Source organism: Rhea pennata, chromosome 1 (assembly GCF_028389875.1).
Source record: "Rhea pennata isolate bPtePen1 chromosome 1, bPtePen1.pri, whole genome shotgun sequence".
Classification (NCBI taxonomy): Eukaryota; Metazoa; Chordata; class Aves; order Rheiformes; family Rheidae; genus Rhea; species Rhea pennata.
Genome location: NC_084663.1, coordinates 191,796,467 through 191,817,539, shown reverse-complemented (window position 1 = coordinate 191,817,539; position 21,073 = coordinate 191,796,467). Strand labels below are relative to the sequence as shown.

At 39.3% G+C, this 21,073-nt stretch overlaps 1 protein-coding gene across 6 annotated transcripts in view; it reads right to left on the bottom strand.

Moving 5' to 3' along the window:
* STARD13 (StAR related lipid transfer domain containing 13) overlaps positions 1 to 21,073 on the bottom strand; it is a 305,064-nt gene that overhangs the window by 32,466 nt on the left and 251,525 nt on the right. For all 6 annotated transcript variants that reach the window (XM_062567113.1, XM_062567114.1, XM_062567117.1 and 3 more), the window contains 2 exons: positions 6,883 to 6,954; positions 5,041 to 5,122 (listed from right to left, as the gene is read on the bottom strand). In XM_062567113.1, the coding sequence (XP_062423097.1) occupies positions 5,041 to 5,122; positions 6,883 to 6,954 (154 nt within the window). The remainder of the gene's footprint in view (positions 1 to 5,040; positions 5,123 to 6,882; positions 6,955 to 21,073) is intronic.

Below are 21,073 nucleotides of genomic sequence, written 5' to 3'. Positions count from 1 at the left end.
TCTGTTTCAACTTTCTATATCCTGGTGATGTGCCAGTGGTGGCAGAAAGCTTTTCTTATCTGCTTATAGCCGTTAGATGACTGACAGCTAAGTCCTCAACGAATCTTTCAAAAAAAAAAAAGGTCTCTGGCTACAAATGGCTGTTAGTGATGACCTAGTCAACTGAAAGAAGCCATGGAGATGCTACCTACACTTCTATGTCGCTACATAGGAACATGGGAAAAGACTGCCTATTTCTAACGAAATCTAAACTTGAAGGAGAGGCAGAAAAAAGTAAAATAAACCACATCTGTATTTAACACAGGAGAGGTGGGCTGTATACGCAAACAAATTATCTATGGATGCTTTTGAATACTTGTCTGGAAAGTGCAGTGTTCAGGGAAAGCCTGCAAAATATTTACTATAACAAGTGCTTCACTGATGTTAACTGTTTTTCTTCTCCAGGCCATGAAGGTGAAAGATGCCTACTGATTCAAATCTGATGTTTAACATCAGAGGAGCGATTCAGGTGCCCAAATGGAGGCATCTAGTGCTATTTTAGATCCCCCTAGAGTAGCAAGTCTGGCCTTTAGCTGCTGTAGGTCCTGTGTCAGCCAACCTGTGAGGACGTCCTGGATATCCTAGGCAATTTAAGATGGTATTAGACACATGCATGAATCCCACTCACAGTGGCGTACTTACTATCCCCCTTATGATGGAAGTTTTCAGGAGCAGGACATCTCTAACTTTTGCACTGTATAGTACTAAGCAGTGTTTACAAATAAGCACAAACTTATTGCAAAGTAGAATTTCATTAACTGTGAAACCTTGTGTCTGGCCTATTGCCCTGCTTAAAGAGCCATCTGGATATGCTAAGACAACTTTAGAGTGACTTGGAGCTCCACAAATTCTCCTGGACCTGTTCTGCAGCTGCTACCAAGGTGCTGGTGGGGAATAGAGCCAGTGGCACTGGAGGGGCACGCAGAAGCTTTTCTGCCAGGAGGCAGAAAAGGGATGAGGTGGCACAGACAGCATAGTGTCTCCTATCTTTGGAGATTGGGACATTTCCTCTGTTACAGATCAAGAGAACATATTTTATGGTTCCCTAAGCTCTTTGAGGGAAATACTACACTATTACTTTGTTTTACCATTATTTCTAGCCAAGCTTAGATGCAAAAAGAGGATGCATGCTCCCAGAGGGCTTCTTTCAGTGTTGTAGAATATGTGAAGAGGACATCTAATTCCCTGTGCTGGGCTCTGCTGAGGACTCAACACTGAATAAGGGTCCTCCCAGTACGGGCAGGACTGGAATGGGAAGCTTGCATGGCCACATGCCTGCTCCAACAGTTTTGTAGATAGAGAATATATTATTTTCCAGCTCTGTCACTTATTATCATTACTGCAATAGGCTGAACTACTTCACAGGAAACATATTCACATGAGGTGAGTTAATTCTCCTTGAGATCAATGGGAGCCTTTCTACTGATTTCAAAGCAGGGTTTTCCATACTGCAAGCTGAGATCCAGTCTTATCTCTTAATGGCACCTAGAGCAATATAACCCAATAAATTGTACTGACTATGCAATAACCATTTCAAAACAGTAACAGTATGGTATTCTGGATATAGCGACCTTTGGATTATTTACAAGGTATCTAAGAGACATTAGCTATGGAAAGAGAAGCTGCTGGCTGCTTCCACATTTCAAATTTTAAGAGCTTGGTTTAGGGGCCTCAGTAGGGTTCTAGTAGACTAGTATTACATACTTGTTCTTTACATTCTTAGTTGCTGCACTTACATGAAAAAAAAATACAACATGGCTTGACTTTTCCTTCTCATCCTCTTATCACAGCAGCCACAAAAGTTCCCAGAGCAGAATCTGTTGACTGCTATTTTGGAAATGACATAGAGATCCAGCTATAAAATTTTCATGCCCAATTATTGTTTTGGCAGGCTGACAACACTTGCCTGCAGAATGCATGGCAATTTTCTATTGTTCGTTACTCAATAAAATCTGAATGGAATCTCATGATAGGAAAAAAGATATGACTCTAACCCAAGGGCCCCAGCTTTGGCCTTAACTCTGCCAAATTTTAAAATGATGTTGTAAACAGCAGGAGTGTTAGACTGTCTCAGAAAGGTCACTTGAAATCTTTTACAACAGGGAGTTTTAGGCATTCTGAACAAAACGCTACCAGCTGCCTTAAAAAAGAAAAGGTTTCTCTGCATTTGTGCCTCACATTGTCTCATATACGAAAATGTCAAAACTAAAACAACTATAAAATGAGGTTAAGAATCTGATTTCAATCCACAACAGCAGAGAAATTCAGTGTTTATTCCAGAACAATTATGGTTTAGAGTTAAAATTCTGCTCAAAGTGATTATCTAGTCAGGCATTGCAGCTGTAACATCAACCTCCAAATAAAAATGAGAACTCCATTTTGCTCAGTATTATGGGCTGAATGCCCTATAAATCAGTGTGAAGGCCTGGTCATGTATAGCTTTGAAGGCATTGGGAGTTTTAGCTGTTTGAAGAACTGAAGTTTGGGACCCAGTAGGGTAACCAGTACATACAGACATACATACATAACCTCTTTTTAGTTTTCTGTTTCATGAAACTGTGTCATAGCCTTTGCCTCTTGCATGATATCCTGGCAAGTACCTTGTAGTGATGCCACCACCAAAAAAAAAGCAGAAGTAGAAAAAAGGCCACAGTGGTCAGCCAAGCTTGGAAAACTTGGAAAATGCTGGTTTGATAGCTAACATAGTAATGATGCTTGTACTGGAGGTGTGGCTGACACTGTTTCTGTTTCAGATGAACCAGAATCTTGACATTTGGCATGATCATTTTTTATGGATTGCTCTCAACAAAAGTTTTGGAGTTGCTGAATTGTAGCAAATTAAATGTCTGTGGTCTGAAAACACCACTCTTCCATCTATTTAACCTGCACATAATACTTCTATTTCTACTGGACTAGTATATGATGTGTTTTGTCTCTTTAGATCTACATATCTAAAAACTCCCAACAAAAATTAAAGCAACAGGTGTTATTTTCTGATTAAAATATTTGCAGAAAAAGCTACTGGACAGTCATAAAGACTTTTATCTTTGAATAGAACCATTTGGAAAGATCTGTGTCTGTTTACATACTACAGGCCTTAGCAATACTGCTACATCTAGGCTAATATAAAGCATTCTGTCACATCAGTGCATCTCTCCAGATCCTAGTTTCTTCTCCAGAATCTTGTCTTTCAATAAAAGAGAGAAAAAAACTCACACAGTATCTAGCTCTTCTACTCACAAAGCAATCCTAAAAAATATAAACTTAGAGCAACTGTTGAAGGTATAGATGCGAGTCTGCAGAGAGTCTGAAGCAGCAACAGGTGAGCTGATCCCATTTAGCTGCATAGATGTAGAATGCTTCATGACCATAATTTAAGTACTACCATTGCTACTTATTTCAGAGAAGAAAGACTGGACAAAAGAAGAAAGTGGTCACATAATCAAGTAGGGTCCAAGGATGTATATAAGCATATTGTGGAAAAGGCCTGCTCAGGGCAGTTCAGGGAGCAGAAGAAATATGTTTGGAACCTGTGCACATTTAGATGTTGCTTAAATTTTGTGAGGAAAAGGAGGAAAAGGATATCTCACCTTTCTACACCCAACCAGTTCCCAGACTATACCAAAGCATATCTCTTGTCATGCTAACCTGAAGCAGTAGGTTGTATTTGTGGCAAAAAGGTTTGTTAGCCTCAGGGTCAGACAGAAATCCCTTCCACTAGGCTGTACAGAACACCAGTGGGTCATGTCTACAATCACTTTGCTCCTTGTTGTTCTTGAGAGCAGTCACTGAAGGATCCAGGTCTTTCCTACTGATTTATTGTCAGACACAGAGAAAGGGAATATGCTGTTTTCCATATTCATAATGGACAAAATGGGAAATCATAGGTATAAACTACTGCAAGGGAGTTTTGGGGGAGCATCCTAATAGTAATCTCAATAATCCCAGTAATCCCTTGGGAAGGCTGCAGATCCTCCATGAAAGAAGAAATCTGCTGGGATGGAGAGGTAGATGAGGTGAACTTTCTTCCAGCTCTGTTTTCTACAATTAGGAAATCCTCTCTGCAATCCTCTATCACAGACTCATTAATACCTGTGTGCACAGTGCAGTGGAACAGCATATACTCTCTAACATCTTTAGCTACAGTCACAGAAGGGGAAATAGATTTTGGTCTAATTATCTTGATGTTAGTATTGTGAAAGTTTCCACAACATGCAACAAAGCCTGTTTTGCTGGAGGCCAGATGCTCCTTTGTCCTTACAGAAATGAAGATAGAATCCAGCTTGAGCCGAGCACAGGAGAGAAAAAGAGGGGAACAATGCATCTGCAATGTGGTTTTGCAAAACTACCACAGAATTGCTGCTTCTTAAATCCTGGGGGACTGCACTGGAGCAATGTAATATGGTATATTCGTCACAGGCAGAGCATAAAAAGCCAGATAAACAGCAAACACAAAGCCTTAGGAGGGACAAACCAAGGACTATTTGTGGTAGCTGTAGTATTCTGGGGTTCTGGTCCCACTGTTATTGTTACTGGTGTCAACAGTAACACCAAGGGAGCACCAAGGGAAGCGCAGCAGCAGGAAAGCCATGTTTACTGACAGGGAAAGTACCTGCTGAATTCTGTACCATGACGTTTCATCTCTTCTGCTGTGCTTGGACATATAGCCATTCATGTAATTCACATGTGCCTCCCTAATTCATTCAAGGTTTTCTTGTATTACTGCTAGTTCTTTCTTAAAAGGGATGTTTTTCAAATCCAATAGATTTGTGACTATTTTAAATCTTGTGATGTTTTCTATGAGTGTAATGGGCCCTGCTCTAGGATTTTCCATAGGACAAATGAATCAAGAATGTTATCATTTATTTAGAAAAACTAACAGTATCATTGCTTAATTCATACAGACAAGCAAATGCCTCTTCCGCCGGGCTGCTTTACTAAGAATAACAAATCAGCTAACATTTTTAAAGTATCAGAAGTGAAACTTCAAGTGCTATTTACCTGCAAAGAGGTTCTACAAGGTCCTTGTCAAGAAAATCATGATCTTTCTTTACTGCGGCAATGTCAATGGGAAACTGAGAATCTATAAAAGGACACACAGTATTAAGACAACTGCTTGCTATTCAAATGAAAATACATTGTTTACATCTAAAATGATTTGCAAGTGTTCACTCACTGAAATGCAGTATGACCTCTTTTACTCAGGCCTGGTTCCCTTCTATATCTGTCCCCTATGCCATATCTGTGATCCTTTCAATTACGACTTTCTTTTTTTTTTGGGGGGGGGGGGGGAAGTTGAACATCTTGTGCACCAAATAAATAGCAACATCATGTCACTTGTGCTTTAGTAAGATATTAAATTATTAGCTGTTCTTTCTACTGTCTAGAACAAAAGAATGAGATCAGAAAATTACCAGCACACTTCCATCAGCCGCAAGGGCAACAAGGTTCTCCATTCCCATCATAGCAACCTAATAAACTATTTGCTAGACAGACTTTTCCCATGAAGCAGAAATATTTTGAGCTTTTTGCTTTTTAATACAACTCCCCAAAACAGCAATCAAAAAAAAATTATTACTCAAATAAGAGACATGAAGAAATGAGCTCACTTAAAGTCAGACTAGAGTGAAAAGTGATGTGGCTGCAACACCAGTTTTTCAGTGTTGCGGCTGCCCCCCAGGTTGCTCTGCAATGCTTCAGTGCTGCAGCAGGAAATGGGGATGCAAGAACCGCGGTCACTATTTTCGGACACAAGGACATACTGTGTACATAACAGACACCAGTAAAAACAACCTTGTGCTCAGAGATGCAGCTTGTCTACAGTGTGCATTGACTGCAAGGGAGCTGTGGGAGCTCAGCACCTGCGAGCCCAGAGGGAGCCAGCTAAGAAGCCTTGCTGGAGCTAAGCAGGCTGTCGGGAGCCTCGGATGAAGCCTGGGCATCGTCCTCCCTGACACCTCCGGTTCCCCAAGTGTGGATCGACTATGCCTGCGTTGGCTCTCTGCAGAACTGGCTCTGGTCTGCAAGGTTTCGTGGCTGTTGCTCCTGCCAGCGTAGCTGTGCTGCCTCCAGACCCACGGTGACCCTGGAAGCAGCCCAGCGGGTTTGGCAGAGCTGTGTGTAGGCTAATAAGCCCTAATGGGCTGGAGCTGGCTGTATATCCCTGGCAGAGATAATCTGCAGCGTGGAAAAATGAGGATCAGCTACAGTTTCCCTCTCAGCACTGAGCTGAGACGAGTAGGAAAAAAACAGTCTCAGTCCCCAAACTGCTCCCGAATGCAGCAGCAGTGTAAATACCCCTTGCTTATCTGAGCATGACTTTTCAACCACTCACTCCAAAAACAACAAAGCAGGGGAAATGGCTGGAGGGAAGAGTCCATACGCATTCCCAGAACTGAAAATTTTGGGACAGTGATTTGACACCCATTTTGCTTTGAGCTAACACCAAAATATTTGCTTTTCTTGCTTTGCAGTGAGAGGAGAACGAATGAAAGCACAGCTCAAATGATTCACTTCTAACATCTTTGCAAAGTATTAATATTTTCAATCTTATTTTAGACACAGTTCAGGAGATTTTAAAAAAGATACCTATGTAATTGGATTTTTTTGTATTTGTTTTTGCTAATTGTTGAGATTTATACAAACTGTCCTTTTTTCTTCCACAGCTATGAGGGCTAGAGTCTTACTTTTCTTTAGGCATTCATATGACTCCAGCAGCTTTGTGAAAGCAGCCCACCATTGTATTACTCTCAGTCAAATGTAGTGCTGCCAGACTACAAGCTCTCCTGGCAAGGGATCCAACGCACTTTCAGTACTTCACAAATAGGAGAAAAAACTACTTACCTTCGTAGAACTGAGCATATTGAGGAAATCCAGCTGCACGTAACCAGTCACACGCTTCCTTTGCTTCAATTTCTGAGGAGAAAGACAAGAGCAAATAGTTCACACTGTCATTTTGCATCAGAAGTTCTTTTAATTGCAAGGAAGCAGTAGAGACTTGGTAATAGCTCTTAGCTTCTTAAAAGCACCATAATCATTCAGCAGTAATTGTCGATAGCATCAGGAAACAAAATACATGTCCCTCAGAGAAATCCACCTGCCTCCAGGAGACGCCGGGTTGTCCAGCTGTTTGGTTGTCCAGCTGTTTGGTGACCAGGACAAAGTGATAACCATCTCCACTTGGAAGGGGAGCTGCTTAGCCAGACTGTGGCCCTGTGTCCTATCCTTCCCCAGCACCTTACTGAAAGGACTTTGCAGAGTGGAAGCTGTTAAGAGGAACTGAAGAAGCAGGAGGGTGGAAATATGAAGACAGAGGACATGCACTGTGTTTTCTCCTGCTCCAGTATTTCTTGGAGAGAATAATCAGTACAGAAGTAGCGATGTAGAGAGTACAGATGTCATCTTTACACTGTCACCAAAGAGGCCTGGAAGCCACTGATATCTCTGCCAGGAAAACCCATATGAAGGCATAATGCTACTGAAGGGACAACTGTGAAGGTAGGATGCCCTTCCTTCCCTTCAGCTACATAAGACAGTTGTCTGGACTCCCTCTACAGTCAAAGGAGAGACAGTTATCTCCACAGGGTGACTCATTTCACCTTAAGGTGTCTAGAATAGGTAGAATAAAACATATACTGAAAATGCTTTTCTCTTATGACTGCTAACAGAAAAAGGATAAACAGCTGCAGATATGTTTGTGCAGCTAACTAGACATAGCTTCAAGTGCTGGACCCCAGATCACTCACTCTTTTTAGTCTGCTTCCAAGCCTTTTTTGGGCTGTTTCATTTCTCTCTCCACAAGGAAAATCTTTTTTTGAGAAGGCAGGCTAGTACTAAGCAATGGGGAGATGAACCTGAACCATCCTGAGCCACCTTGTCCCTAGCTCACCATTATTTACAAGTATAGGTGTAGCTTATGTTGGACCAGATTTTCACTTTTAAGTATTTTTCACTGGGTATCATGAATCCCAGTCCAGCAGAAGAGGCAGGGAAATCATCAGCTGGACGAGAGAATGGTCCCTCCTTCTTTTGGGGTTGGCAGTAGGAATAGGTGAGAATGGGGAATGGAGGAAAATCCTGTCCCATGTGGAGATTTTTTCACAGGAGAGACAGATCTAGCTTGTGCAAATACTAATCAGCAGTAAATAAATGGCAGCTACATAAAAACAGAGAATAAATTTTCAAATCTCTCCAGTGAAACAGACTTTGTGCATTTCTGCAGTCATACATATGGTTAGTCCCTTGAATGCCAAGATGACTTATGCATTTTGATAGTAGGTTCGCTCTATTTTTACCAAGCTCTATAGGCCAGTTCTACAGAGACTTGAAAGCAATGCACCAAGTCCAGCTCTGCCAGGCCAGGCAGACACCCACATCACCCTCATGATGGGGACTCGTGGGTTGTAGCTGCTCCCAGGGTGACTGGAAGAACAATGAAAAATAGAGATCACTCATAAAAATGTGGATTGTTGGTGAAATCTGGACAGCACTACAACACAACACTTCCATGCTGTCCAAGAATACAAATTTACACGATTAAAGCCAAAACATGCATGTGCATCTCCTATATTTGTAAAATCTGCATGTATGTCAGCTAAGGAAGTGTGTATGTGCTGAAGAAAGTAGACATTTAGGTTGCTTATTATTCAACCTGAATGAACCAATGAAAGGTTTTGGCACATTTGTAGTTGTAAAATCTAGGCAGCCATAATACAAACCCCCAAACACAGAACAAGCAATGAAACTAGAAAAACAGACTTGCTTGCTCTTCTGTGTGTTCTGCCTTATATGCAAAAATCCCAGCCATAAATCTGTTATGTGCTAAAATGCATTTCTACAGATACGAGATGCTGGCATGAATTCCTCCCCGTGTAATTCCATTCAAATCACTCATTATGCCCCTAATAACACTGAAGCTCACAATAAAACCTGCTTTGAATATACTCTACAACATGTGACCAATACACCTTTCCGCCCCTCTAAATACTGAATCACACCAGTAAATTTTGTTATAGAAATAAAAATTCAGAATATAGGTCCACTTAAGAAAAGCACAATTTCCCAAAAATGATTAGACAGCCAGTAACAGCTCAGCAATGACCATGATCATCAGCAGTGCTGAAAAGGATTTACCATCAGGTCTTCATTTGCTCTGACATTACCTCATGTCAAGGCCAAAAAAGGAGTATGAAAGTACATTCAGTTCTTAACATCGCACAAAAGAAAGAGCAGCTTACATAAAATGTGGCTCTCACTACTGCACATCTGTGTGCTGAAAGCACATCTCTATTATGTTCCAGTGAGACTGAATATTTTTATTATATGCTTGGAAAAAAGACAAGTCTTTATACTTTTGCTTTTGCTTAATTCAATCTCATGAAACACAGATGAATCAACTCTATTTCAAAATGTATTTTACAACTCATAACAGCTGTACATTCTAGCTTCATTTGTCCTGGAAGCACAACTAACAGAGGCTGCTGGTGATGGAGAATGCTACTATTTAATGCTCTTATATGCTTATCGTATTTCAATGTCAGTTGGCTGCTCAAATCAGAGATTGCTAAGAAATCTTCCTGAAGCCCAAGTGAGACCTAAAGATCTCAGGTTGCAATGGGTCAATAATTGCAAGGGATAACCAAGGAAGTAAACTTCACTCTTTTTTTTTGTTGTTGTTGTTCGGAGACTGTTCATAACAGATATCAACTCTCCTAAGCTTCTCCATTACTCAGAATGATCATCAGATTAACTTCTGGCTTCAAATCTTTGCCTCTGGCTCATACATGAAGGCAGCTATTGAGAGTATTCTCATTTTCTGAACTATCCCCTAAAACAAACAGATTCAGCCTGAAACAAGATTTGCCAAATCAGCCTATGGGACACTGAGTCTCAGACATGTATCAGTGGGACAATTTTTCTCCTTCTTTCTATTTTCTTTTTGGTCTTTTTAAGAGGACAACAGAAGCATAGAAATGCAATATGCTATTGGCTCAGCCAAAAATATGATTTTGCTCATAGCAATCTGTTTCTACTGGTTAAAGGCATCTGTTCCAGCTATTCTGGGCACAACCAAGTATTTACTCCTCAGCAGAGATGGAAGGTGATTTCTGCTATCTCACTCTGGGCATGTTAGTCAAATTATAGTTCAGAATGCAATACCTTTTTTTCCATTATTGGATATTTTAATACTTAAAATATAATTTTAGATGCTTAATTTAACATTCACCTTCAGTGTATATACTGGATACTGTATATAACTATATATAAAACACGGGTGTAAGAACCAGCCTACAGCAGCTGCACTATCATCATGAGGCAAGCAGGCTACTAGGGACAACCAAAGTTAGGACAAAAAAAAAAAAAAAAAAAAACCAACAGAAGGAATCTCTGGGACTGCAAGAATAAAAACACTCACAGCCCATCCATGAGATCAAATCGTATTTGCAAAAGGCATTAAAAGTTCAGAAGATTGTGGGTGCTTTCAACAAATAAAGCCAGTAGTTTCTCCCCATTTCTGTAGCAAGGACTGAATTCTTTCCAAAGGTTTGTTTCTCCTGAAGAAATCCTCCTCATGAGAATACTGAACCTTTCATCACTGCAGAGCTATTCCTGAAGGGAAAAGCAGGTGAGTTACATGAATTGCAATGTGCAATACGAAAAGGTGTGCACGCTGCCTCCCTGAGAAGAAAGTACTGCAGAAGCCAGGCAGAAATTCTTAGGAGAAAAACTGGAAGTGACCAAATGAGGAAAAAAAATCACCCTAGGACCTGTCTGATTATTCTTTAGGCTGAGAACCCAGGCGTCCCAGGATGCAGTCCTGCAAGACCATGTAAAGCTGCTTGTATTTGCAGATGGCTCCAAGCACAGAGAAGGCCTATCACGCTGAGGGGACTGACATAAGAGAGGAAACCGCTCCTTGTATTGAGCTTTACAGCTAGCAGGAGCCAGAGCTTCTCCCAGACACCTGCTCCCCCCCTTCCCGCCCACCCATCAAGACAGCGTCCGCCTCCGAGACAGCATCTCCAGGCCTCTGGAGAAGGTTCAAGGCCTCTGAGAAGGAGAAATTCTGGTGTGGCCTAACCAAAAGCCTGCTGACCTTCATGTAGCTAATGGTGAGCGTGTGCGTAGGCACTGCTAGCCTGCTCTAGTGTCTGAAAAAAAGTAATAGATAATTTACTTAGTTACTTTCCACTTGCTCGAGCAGCAGTTAATGATAACCATTAATTATTAAGGATAGATAATAACTCAGCTGCAAATACTGACAAGTGTCAGTATGTCTAACAGTACTGGAGTTCTCAGAGATTTTTCAGTTTTTAGTTGAAATAATCATGTGGCTTGACAGGAAACAAGTTTCTCTCTTCCAGTTCCCTTCTCCATCTTCAACCTTACTGAGGCTCGTATCCTCAAAAGTCCTTCAGCAACATTTCTGAGAAGATCAGGGGTACTTCATGGTCACCTGCATCCCAGTCATATATCAGCTTTTGCCAGGAGGTATGTACAAAGCTATGTAAGCACAGATGTTTCTTTAGAGCTATGGAGCTTCCTCAAGTCTTGCCTCTGAGGCCCCTAAGAAGTCCCCTGCTTGCTTCACCAGAACTTTTCAGTGCATATGTGCAAGCAGGGAACTCAAACTTTGTCACCTCTTTAATCAGCCAAATCATTGTTTTTTTTTTTCCTACAGTACTGTTTCTAAGTCTTTCCTCTTGAATTTGTTACTCTGTATATTAAATTAAACGCTTATCAGAGACACTGTTGCTGTAGCCCAAAGTATGTATTGCACAGCAGAGACCGAAATGCAGATGGCTCCTATATTTTTTATTTAAGAAAGTTAAGTAGAGCAAAATAAGGAAGGAGAGATTCACCAAGAAAACTTCACAGATGGTCAGAGCACAGCTGGAATATGGCTTCCAGTCTGTGCTTAGTATTAAGCAGTTTTGAATTTGTCTACCACACGTCAAGTGAACTCTCTAGATACCCTGGGGCTGGAATGGAGATGGCTACTCACAGTCTTGCTTTATGAATGAAAATGCATTTTTGAAACAAAGAAAACTAAACTACTGGGACAATCCTTCCTCACATGAAAGGAAGCAGCAGGACTGCCTAAGTTGTTTTGGAAGCTGTTATTCAGTCAAGAAAAATTCATACAAGTAAACTCATTTTCTAGCACAGGGCCTTATCACTGTCCACCAATATCATGGACACATATCACTGTAAGATCTAGTTATTACTGTCCTTTTGCTTTTTCTGTCTAGACATCTGTAACTCTTATCTTGTTTTTGCCTTCCTAGTCTTTCTTATTCTTTCTGTCTCTTCTGTTTTGTTGATTCTCCTGTTTTCTACTATAATTTTTATTTAAGATTCAGATGTCCCTTTGCACAGTACAGTGAAAGAAATAACAGCTAGAATAAATAAGGTATATAATTACCTCATCTACTGCATTTATGCCTATTTTATGTTTGATAACCTTTATTCTTCATCTTTCTTTAAAAAGGCTGTGTATGCTCTCCTTTATATCCCCAAAATATTGCACACCATTTAAATCTAACTTTACTAGATTTAAGATAAAATATCTGGAAGCATTAGTGAAAATGATTAATCAAGTCATGGGAAAGGGCTATTTTCCTATGCAGTAATGCCAGTAAGTTCTGATGGCAGATACTAGCTAAGTCTATTAGGTAGAACAGGATTCACCCTACCAAATGTTACTTGGAAGCAGAGTAACAATTTGGTTGAAGTTCATAGGGTTTGAAGTCAGCTAGTTTGGTGTTATGCTTTACATTAACTTTTGATTCTTGTCTTGCTCTCTCCTTCAAGAGGAAGAAAATTGTTGGGAGGACAGAAGTTGCACTGCAGCTTCCAGAACAATGTCTACCTTGTGTTTTAAGATTAGTTTGGAAGTTCACCTTGACCTTGGGTTTAATAATACATTTTACTCTCAGGAGCCCATGTAGACTTGTGTTAAGGATGAACTAAAAAGCACTTCTGAGATGGAAACCTTGACAATATCTTGCACCTGAGACATGCTCAAGGCAGCTGTATGCATGTATGGGTGAGCTTCAGCCTTGCCTAGACAATCTTTATGTTTGTCCTATAGGCCTGTCATTTCATCAACAAGCCATGTCACCACCCTGATGTGTTTCTACAAGAGCCTTAATCAGGGCAAAAGGGGTTTGCAGGAAATCTAAGTTCATCTTACAGTTGTATTAAAGGTCCAGGGAGTTTCAGTTTGTTCTTGCAGCCCAAGTACCAGTCAAAGATATCCTCCTACTCCTACATCTCATAGTCTTCAAGATATTTATCCATGTAACTATTCTTGTTTCACAGGTGATGATCTAAAGCACAGAGGTCCAGGCAGATTTTTTTTTTTAAAGTGCATAAGAAGACTAGAGACAACGTTGGTGGGAACTATGTGCTTGACTCATTTAGCTGACTATAAAAACATGACTGTGTCACTCCTCTAGGACTAATACTCTTGGAATTTGGTATGGAGAGACTGAACGCCAAATTTCTGAAGCTCTTAGACATCTAAGCTATTACTGCATTGTCACCCATCATTACCTAACCCTGAAGGTTGATGGGTTTCCTTTAAATGGCTTTGTAAAGCTACTTCAGAGCTAAGAAATTAACCCTGCTATAGTGTTTAGGTGCTAAACTGCAATGAATAGGAACGTATTTATAAATATGTGAACAGGTGGCTTTTCAAGGTCATGTAAGAAATTCACAGTAAAACAGAGCCTCACATCTATAGCTTGCAAGGCATAGATTAGAATCCCAAATATTACATTATCCTCTTTCTGCACTACTGCAGGCAGGGTGCCTTAGATCACGGAAAAGTATTCTTCTTCTGTTCCCTATGAGAAATCTCCCATACAATTTAACAGATACAAGTTTCTGCAACATTTTCAGTTGTATTATACCCACCAGAATTGTTTAAAGGGGAAAAATCTTGAATTTTATTTATAAGATGGTATAATCTTTTGTGCAAAGGATACTGGTGTCTCTGAAATTATTTAGGCTTTTAGCATAATTTCCACAGAACTCCATTTAAAGGAATACTTTTAGATAGAACTCCAATAGTTTACCTTATTCCCTTCTATTCTATAGGACTTTTCCTGAATAATTCCAGTAATAACACAAAGGTAGCTGTGCAATGAACCCATAAAATTTCCATTTATAGTACAAGTCTATCACAAATAAAATAAAACATAAGCATATAATGAATTTATATTATTTTACTACACTATGGTTCATACTCTTCAATAAATCCAGATAATAAGGTTTTCAAAGGTGAGATTTCATTGGAATTATTTTATACTATGCTGTATAATTTCTATTAGAGACAGGATTATGTTTTGCAAACAAAAAACAAATAAATCTGTCAAAGAATTATTTTAATAGACCTTACGTTTTTGCAGAATACTGTGGTACCAGTAATAATACAATAAAATACGGACCTTTTAAACTACTGTGGCTGAAAATAATTCAAATGACAACAGAAGAAAGATCTTTTCAAGCTCATGAGCAGTTTCTTTATATGTGGCTCTTTACCCTTCATGTATAATAGTCAGATGATCTCCATTCATGCTTTTGATTCTTAGAGAGGTTGCAAGTGAGAAACAAGATTATTTAGAGACAGGAAAAAAATTGCATGTGAGGAGAGATGAAAAAATTTGGACTGTTTACTTTGGAGAGCAGATGAATAAGGAAGCCTGATGATAAAAGGATACAAAATAATGGGTAATATAAAAATAGGAAATTGGGAATGTCTATTCTCTCTGCCTTGTAGCACAAGGACAGGGAGATTAATGAAAAAGGAGGAATGAAAAAGAAAGAAGGCAACCTGAATTGATAAAGAAAATATGTTTTTTACACAATCTATAAAATTCATTGCCAAAGCACACTGGGATCAGGAGATGTGTGAGCTTCAAACTAAGCTGGAGTTTTATGTGACCACTCAGTGCTAACACTGCAGATTTGGAAAAGGATGCATCATTGTCCAGAATGAGAGAACAGAAACTAAACTAATGGCAGTGTTAAGAGATTTTTTTTTTCTGATTTGATAAATCATTATACAGTTTTTCCTCTTGAGCAGCTGACATCTCCAGCACTCATACATAATCTGGGACTAAATAAAATACTTTTTTTGACCCACTATAACAATTCTTTTGTTTTTTATGGTAACCAAATTCTGCACAGTCCAGCTGGGACAGTTCTGCTCATCGACCTTTTATCTTGAGCTTGGCTGCATCTCTCAAGATGAAAGATGTGTTCTTCTGGCCAGGAGTTAGGAACTTTACTCCCCTTTGGATGAAGGGATTATGCTTAATTCCTTTCCTAAATTAATGGGATGCTCATTAAAACTGCTGGGCCTGACATTTATAGCAGGTTCACCAGGCACAAAGCTCTAGAGATCTGGGAATACTGTGTCTATATTAACATTTTTTACATCTAGATCTCATCAGCACAGGGAACATAGCGCAGCGGTTTCACTCGGGCGAACATGAAGCCGTGCAAATAGCACAACAGGAAAAACACTGACAGCTTGCAGTGTAGGAAAGATCTCTGTATAATGCGCTACATGACTTTTTAAGCCAAGAGGTCACTTGCAGGGGCTATTAAAGCAGGAAGCAGAACAAGCCAGCAGGGACACAGGCATACATAAAAACCTCAGGAACAAGATATAACCTAAGGGAATCCCAATTCAGTGTAATTACCTGCCCCTCCAGGCAGACGTCAGTGCCTCTAAAAGTCTTTAGCCTTAAATCGGTTCCCCAGGGAATTCTCCCATGCTGCGGATTTCTAAGTAGACTTGTTGTGGTGAGATACAGGGGTGGGATGCTCACCACAATCAGGCACTTAAGTACTGTGGGAGTGTAACGAGACCCACCAGTAAGTTCTCTTAATATTTGAAAGTCTTAAGACGTAACATTAATAACGCAGCAAAGATTTGTAATAGAGAAAACAGACGGTGAAAAGTCAGATCCACTTTATGTGGTTCAGCTACATGCTACACAATATAATTAAGAGGTTCAGGTCTTCCTTTGAGTTTCTTCTCCATGTCTTTGATTGTTGGTTATCATCGTGATCATCTGTATTTACTGATGATTTCATTTTCTCCTTACCCTTCTGTATCTTCAGCCCCAAAATCACTTAAAACTAACTCTATACCCTCTATTTCTCTACATTTTTGCTACTTATTCTCCCACAGGTTCAAGCATTCTTACTCGATGCTAGATTTTTTTTCTTTTTTTTTTTTTTTTTTTTTGCCCTCTTCCTTTTATATTCCTAAACTAGGACTTCAAATCCCCTTTACCCTGAAAAATCTCTCCCTGTCTTCAAGCATCACTTTGAAAGCACATTTCTTCTTAGTTCACAATTGATTTGTACAATGCAGTACTCTGTGATGACACTAATAAAACAATAGCTTGCATCCCACATCTCATCTCGAGGCACTTTAAATGGTTATAAAAACTGATGCGCAAGTTATATATAGGGATCACTTCATCCCTGGGTGAAATGCAGCTGCATTTGGATGAAATGTGGCAGCTGCATAAAAGAACGCTGCAGCAGTTTATGACAAGAAACAAAACGAATACTTTATCCAGCTGAAACTACAAAGCGGATTTATGAGATAGATAAAATTCAAATTATATATATGTATAGGCAACTGACAAGGACACGAGGACCTCCTCTGTCTAGGCTAAGGGAAAGTACACTGGCATTGCTAATGGTCAGAAATGATTAAAAGCTCAGGTTCCTCCATCACCCCCCCTCAAGGAGGATTTATATTCCTTTTTGTGACTTCTGACACCATCCATGAGTATTGGATCAGCACAGATTTAGACACCAGAGTATCACCCACTCATTCACCAGTACTACCCTGCCCATCCCATGTCAAATAGCTGCCAAATGCTGCTGACTTGAGAAATAATGGGGCGTTGATACATAACTGTGCACAAGTCCTGTATGTTCACTGAAAAATATGCTTGGAAAAAGGTATGGAAACTGAGTCGTTAAGGACTCTAATATAAATTATACTTTTTTTTAATGTGGAAGAAATATTATCAAATAGGTAGAGAAGAGATAACAATCATGTCTCTTGGGAACTACTTCAAAACTTGCAGTGACTCATAGCGTGACTATAGGCCAAATGTTGAAAATGGCCTCTCATTTTATGAATTTCTGCCTTTGGCTTCCCAAGTTAAGAGATACAGGCTGCATCTAAACTTCTACGCAGAGTGGTCAGAGAATGGCCTGAAGAGCAAAATAGCTGCTGAGCTCATATCTAAAAGGGAAATTTTGAGTGCAGCTCATGTTTAGAACACCTTCAAGCATATGCTGACCTGCCACCCACATGTGCCGTAAAGCAATTTTTGGAGTGTACCGGTGATATTACCGTAACTAACAGAAATTAATAATGAGTCAGCAAAACATTCTATCTACATGTACCTATGTATATACATATTATATATCTTCTAATGGATCACTACTTTAGAAGAGTGAAAAAGCAAGTGAGTGGACTATTTTATGAAAATTATAAAAACAACCCCAAGCTGACCAGCGAGGTCCTCCAGCGAGGAGGAAGAAATCTCCACCAGCAACATCATACTTCTGCTGGTGCAGAACTTCAGATGGAGACTTGCTGCAAGCTCCTCTTGAGGAAGACTAGCACCATTGATTTTAGGACCCAGAGAGTCATGAGAAGGGTGAGAATAATGTCAAAGAGAGGGGCAAATAATAGGAAGTTTATGAGTATTAGTTTCAACTGTACTACTCTCAGGAACTAGGCATAACAACACTTCGAACTAGGAGTGTTATCATCTTTGTTACTGGTCTAATACTAACTCTTTGATTAGTTAGTAATATTTCAGTTACACTAGCAGTAAATTTGCAGATTGCTATACAATGTGTTTCTTCAGTCCACATAAATTGCATGAGGTGTTTGTTCTGGTAGTACACCCTTGAGACCAGGTTTTAATTTGGATGCAACAGATGGCCCCAGCACTACAAGCAGCTTTCAGCTACACTTTGTCCTTGCAAGAGTCTGAAAAATATCATTTCCTGCAAGGCTGGAGGAGATCTGCAGGCAGCTTTCAAGCTGCCTAAAGGCTGCCTGAGGTCTGGAGTGGCCTGACATCCAGAGGGCTCTCAAGAAGGTGTAATGCTGGTCAGAACATTAGTTTCAGTCACCATGGGTGCTCATAACTCCAATTAAAGACAGAGATTCCTGTCTCTGGAAGTCAGAGTGTTCAAGCTCTGTGTCCTAAACTGGAGGCCAAGTCTCAGACTTCAACACTTTGCCTTAGTTTTTTCCACAATACCCAATATGGTTTGTGTGTATAGGGTACTGAAGTTAATTGGTCAAACAATAATTGGAGGTCCTAAGATGAAAGGCACTAAGGAATGCAGGAAAATGCTTTATGTTACAATTTGAGTGAAAATATAAACAAATCTCCCAAAAATAGATATTATAATGGTAAACTTTCTCCCTGAATTATGCAGATAAGTAGTACAAAATGTAATTCCTTATCACCATATTAATTATTGCTTAATTATACTCTTCGTGTGCTGTAGATGTTCAAATTACATGTGGGTAATCAGATAAACATCAGAGAAGCTCTACCTAACCATTTGAGGGGGGTCTTCATGCTGTGGATTTATATTAAACACTGAGCATTAACATAAAACTAACTCTCCTTGGAGATAATGCTTTGATGTATTAATAAAAAGGACTTCCCAGTTCTTGTTTATCATAAATTAAGATTAAAGCAATTTACTTTGGAGTTCTGAGTGAGATGAGTTATTTATAGTGCTAGGACTACTGATAAGATACAGCACTTGAGGAAGAACTGATGCTCAAGACTGAGGTCCAGACCCTTGGCTTGGGCATAGTGACTCTAATGCAAATTGCTGAGTTCCCAGGTAGTGTTATCAGTATTATCCATTATCAGCTGATCAAAACTACCAGCAGATCTGCCTTTAAACCCCATTGTATCCTTATTAGCTGTGTTCTTTAAAAGGTCCATTGGGAAAGAGGTTCTACATACTTCTGAAAAAATCCAACCCTCAAACAGCAGAATGTCAGTAGTTCACAAAATCTGGAAGAAGCTGTGATTTACATACAGTCCGATAACAGCAACAGCAGACCCTCTTGACTTTTTCTCCAATTCACAACCAGATTGTAATTATTATCATTAGAGTATATAAACATTATTAACATTTCATTGTGCCTCAAGACTGTTAGTGAAGAATAATTTATAAAATGACAGGTAACATAATTAGTGAATATCCACTATTTTTTTTAATTTCTGAGAGGATTAAAAATCAAACATCCATATCTGTTTAATACCTTTATCAGCTGCTGTTTCTTACATGAATATTGCTAATGAGAGCTGCCAGGGTATCTCCTTATCACTACTGTATGAATAAATGAAAAATCAGTAAATATGAAGCATAATTTGTTTATTTTTTAATTGAATCTTCTGAACTTAATTAATCTTCCTTTTGGGAGTTAGGTCGAACCTGTGTAAGCATAAAATGTGATATGATGCAATCTAAGTTTGCCCTGCCATGAGTTAGGGTGGACCAGAGGCCCCTTCAGCCTATACTATCCTATGGTTTAAATACATTTTTTAATTATTATTTCATGTGATTGGAAAAAAAGCAGGTGTTCATGTAAAATGCTAGCACAAACTAAATTTTACACCGTGTTTTGATTGTGCAGCGCTGTTAAAATAATGGAGTCACACTAGTGTGTGCTGTGCGTGTGCTCTCACTGTGCTCTCATCCACAAGGACACAGTTACTTGCTTACTAAAAAAAAGAAAAATCTTTCCTCACTGTCTTCACAAAGACACCCATTTTCAAGAAGGTGCCATAGAAAAGCTTTTTTCAAAAACAAAAACAGTACTAAATGTGGAAAAGTCAAACTAAAGGTTGTCTTACATTAGCAGTAGAGCTACTTTTCAGACAGCTGGACAGTTTTCATCATTCATCCTATGATGGGTGCTTTGTTTAATTTTATTGAATAGATACAATTAATATCAAAACAGTGAATTCAAAGGCCAAAATTTTAAAGATATTTAAATTTGCTAATTGGCAGAGTGCTGATTTGCAAAGATACTTGAAGTATTTAACTCTCATTTGCCTCCTCAAGCAGCTACGCATCTTTGATTTTAATTGATCTAATCCTGCCATTCTAATACCAAGTGGCTACAGAAATGAGAGAGAGATTAGGATTGCAAGAGCTGGATATTCTGCACATTTTGGACATATGCATCTAAATGCACTGAGAGGACACAAAGAGATGGTTACAGAGTAGAATAGCTCAACTGAATACTGAACTCAGCTCAATAGCTCAACTGAATACTCAGCTGAAATGGCTTTGATCTGAACTAAAATGCTTCCAGAATTTTTCTTCACAAAAATTATAGTTTTCTTTTGGTCAGTCTCATTTGCAATGAAAACTGCACTCCCATATGCAGGAACATACAGAAATCACACTACAGCAATTCCTACGTAATAGTTATACATATACATTTATTCATCCATATTGGAGGAAGAAGGAACAGATAATTTGACTATGTTGGTATTGTTATCATTTCTAGCATTTTGGCTGAGGTCACTAGTCTCCCTTCTATCTTTTTTTTTTTTTTTTTTTTTTTTGAGAAGGCAGTGTGGGGTTTATATGCTCCTTCAAGTACAGAACAGAGAACAGACTCTTAAAATATAGTTTCCATTCTGCAGCTCACCTGGCTCCACTTCCAGCTACTAAAATAATAGTACAAAGCAACTATTCCCTATAATATAAAATTCTGCTATAGTAGAAATAACACTGGGTATCTGAGGTACTGACACGTCTCATTTCCTTATCGGTATTACCCCACAGAGCAAATGGAGGCCAGATTCATAGGAACCCTGTAATTACTTAACAGTGATCATTGCCAGTAATAAAGCAAAATTAGCAAAGAACTAATTAGCACACTACCCAGGACTACAACACTCCACACTTTTTTACTGTTATTTTTAGCTACAAG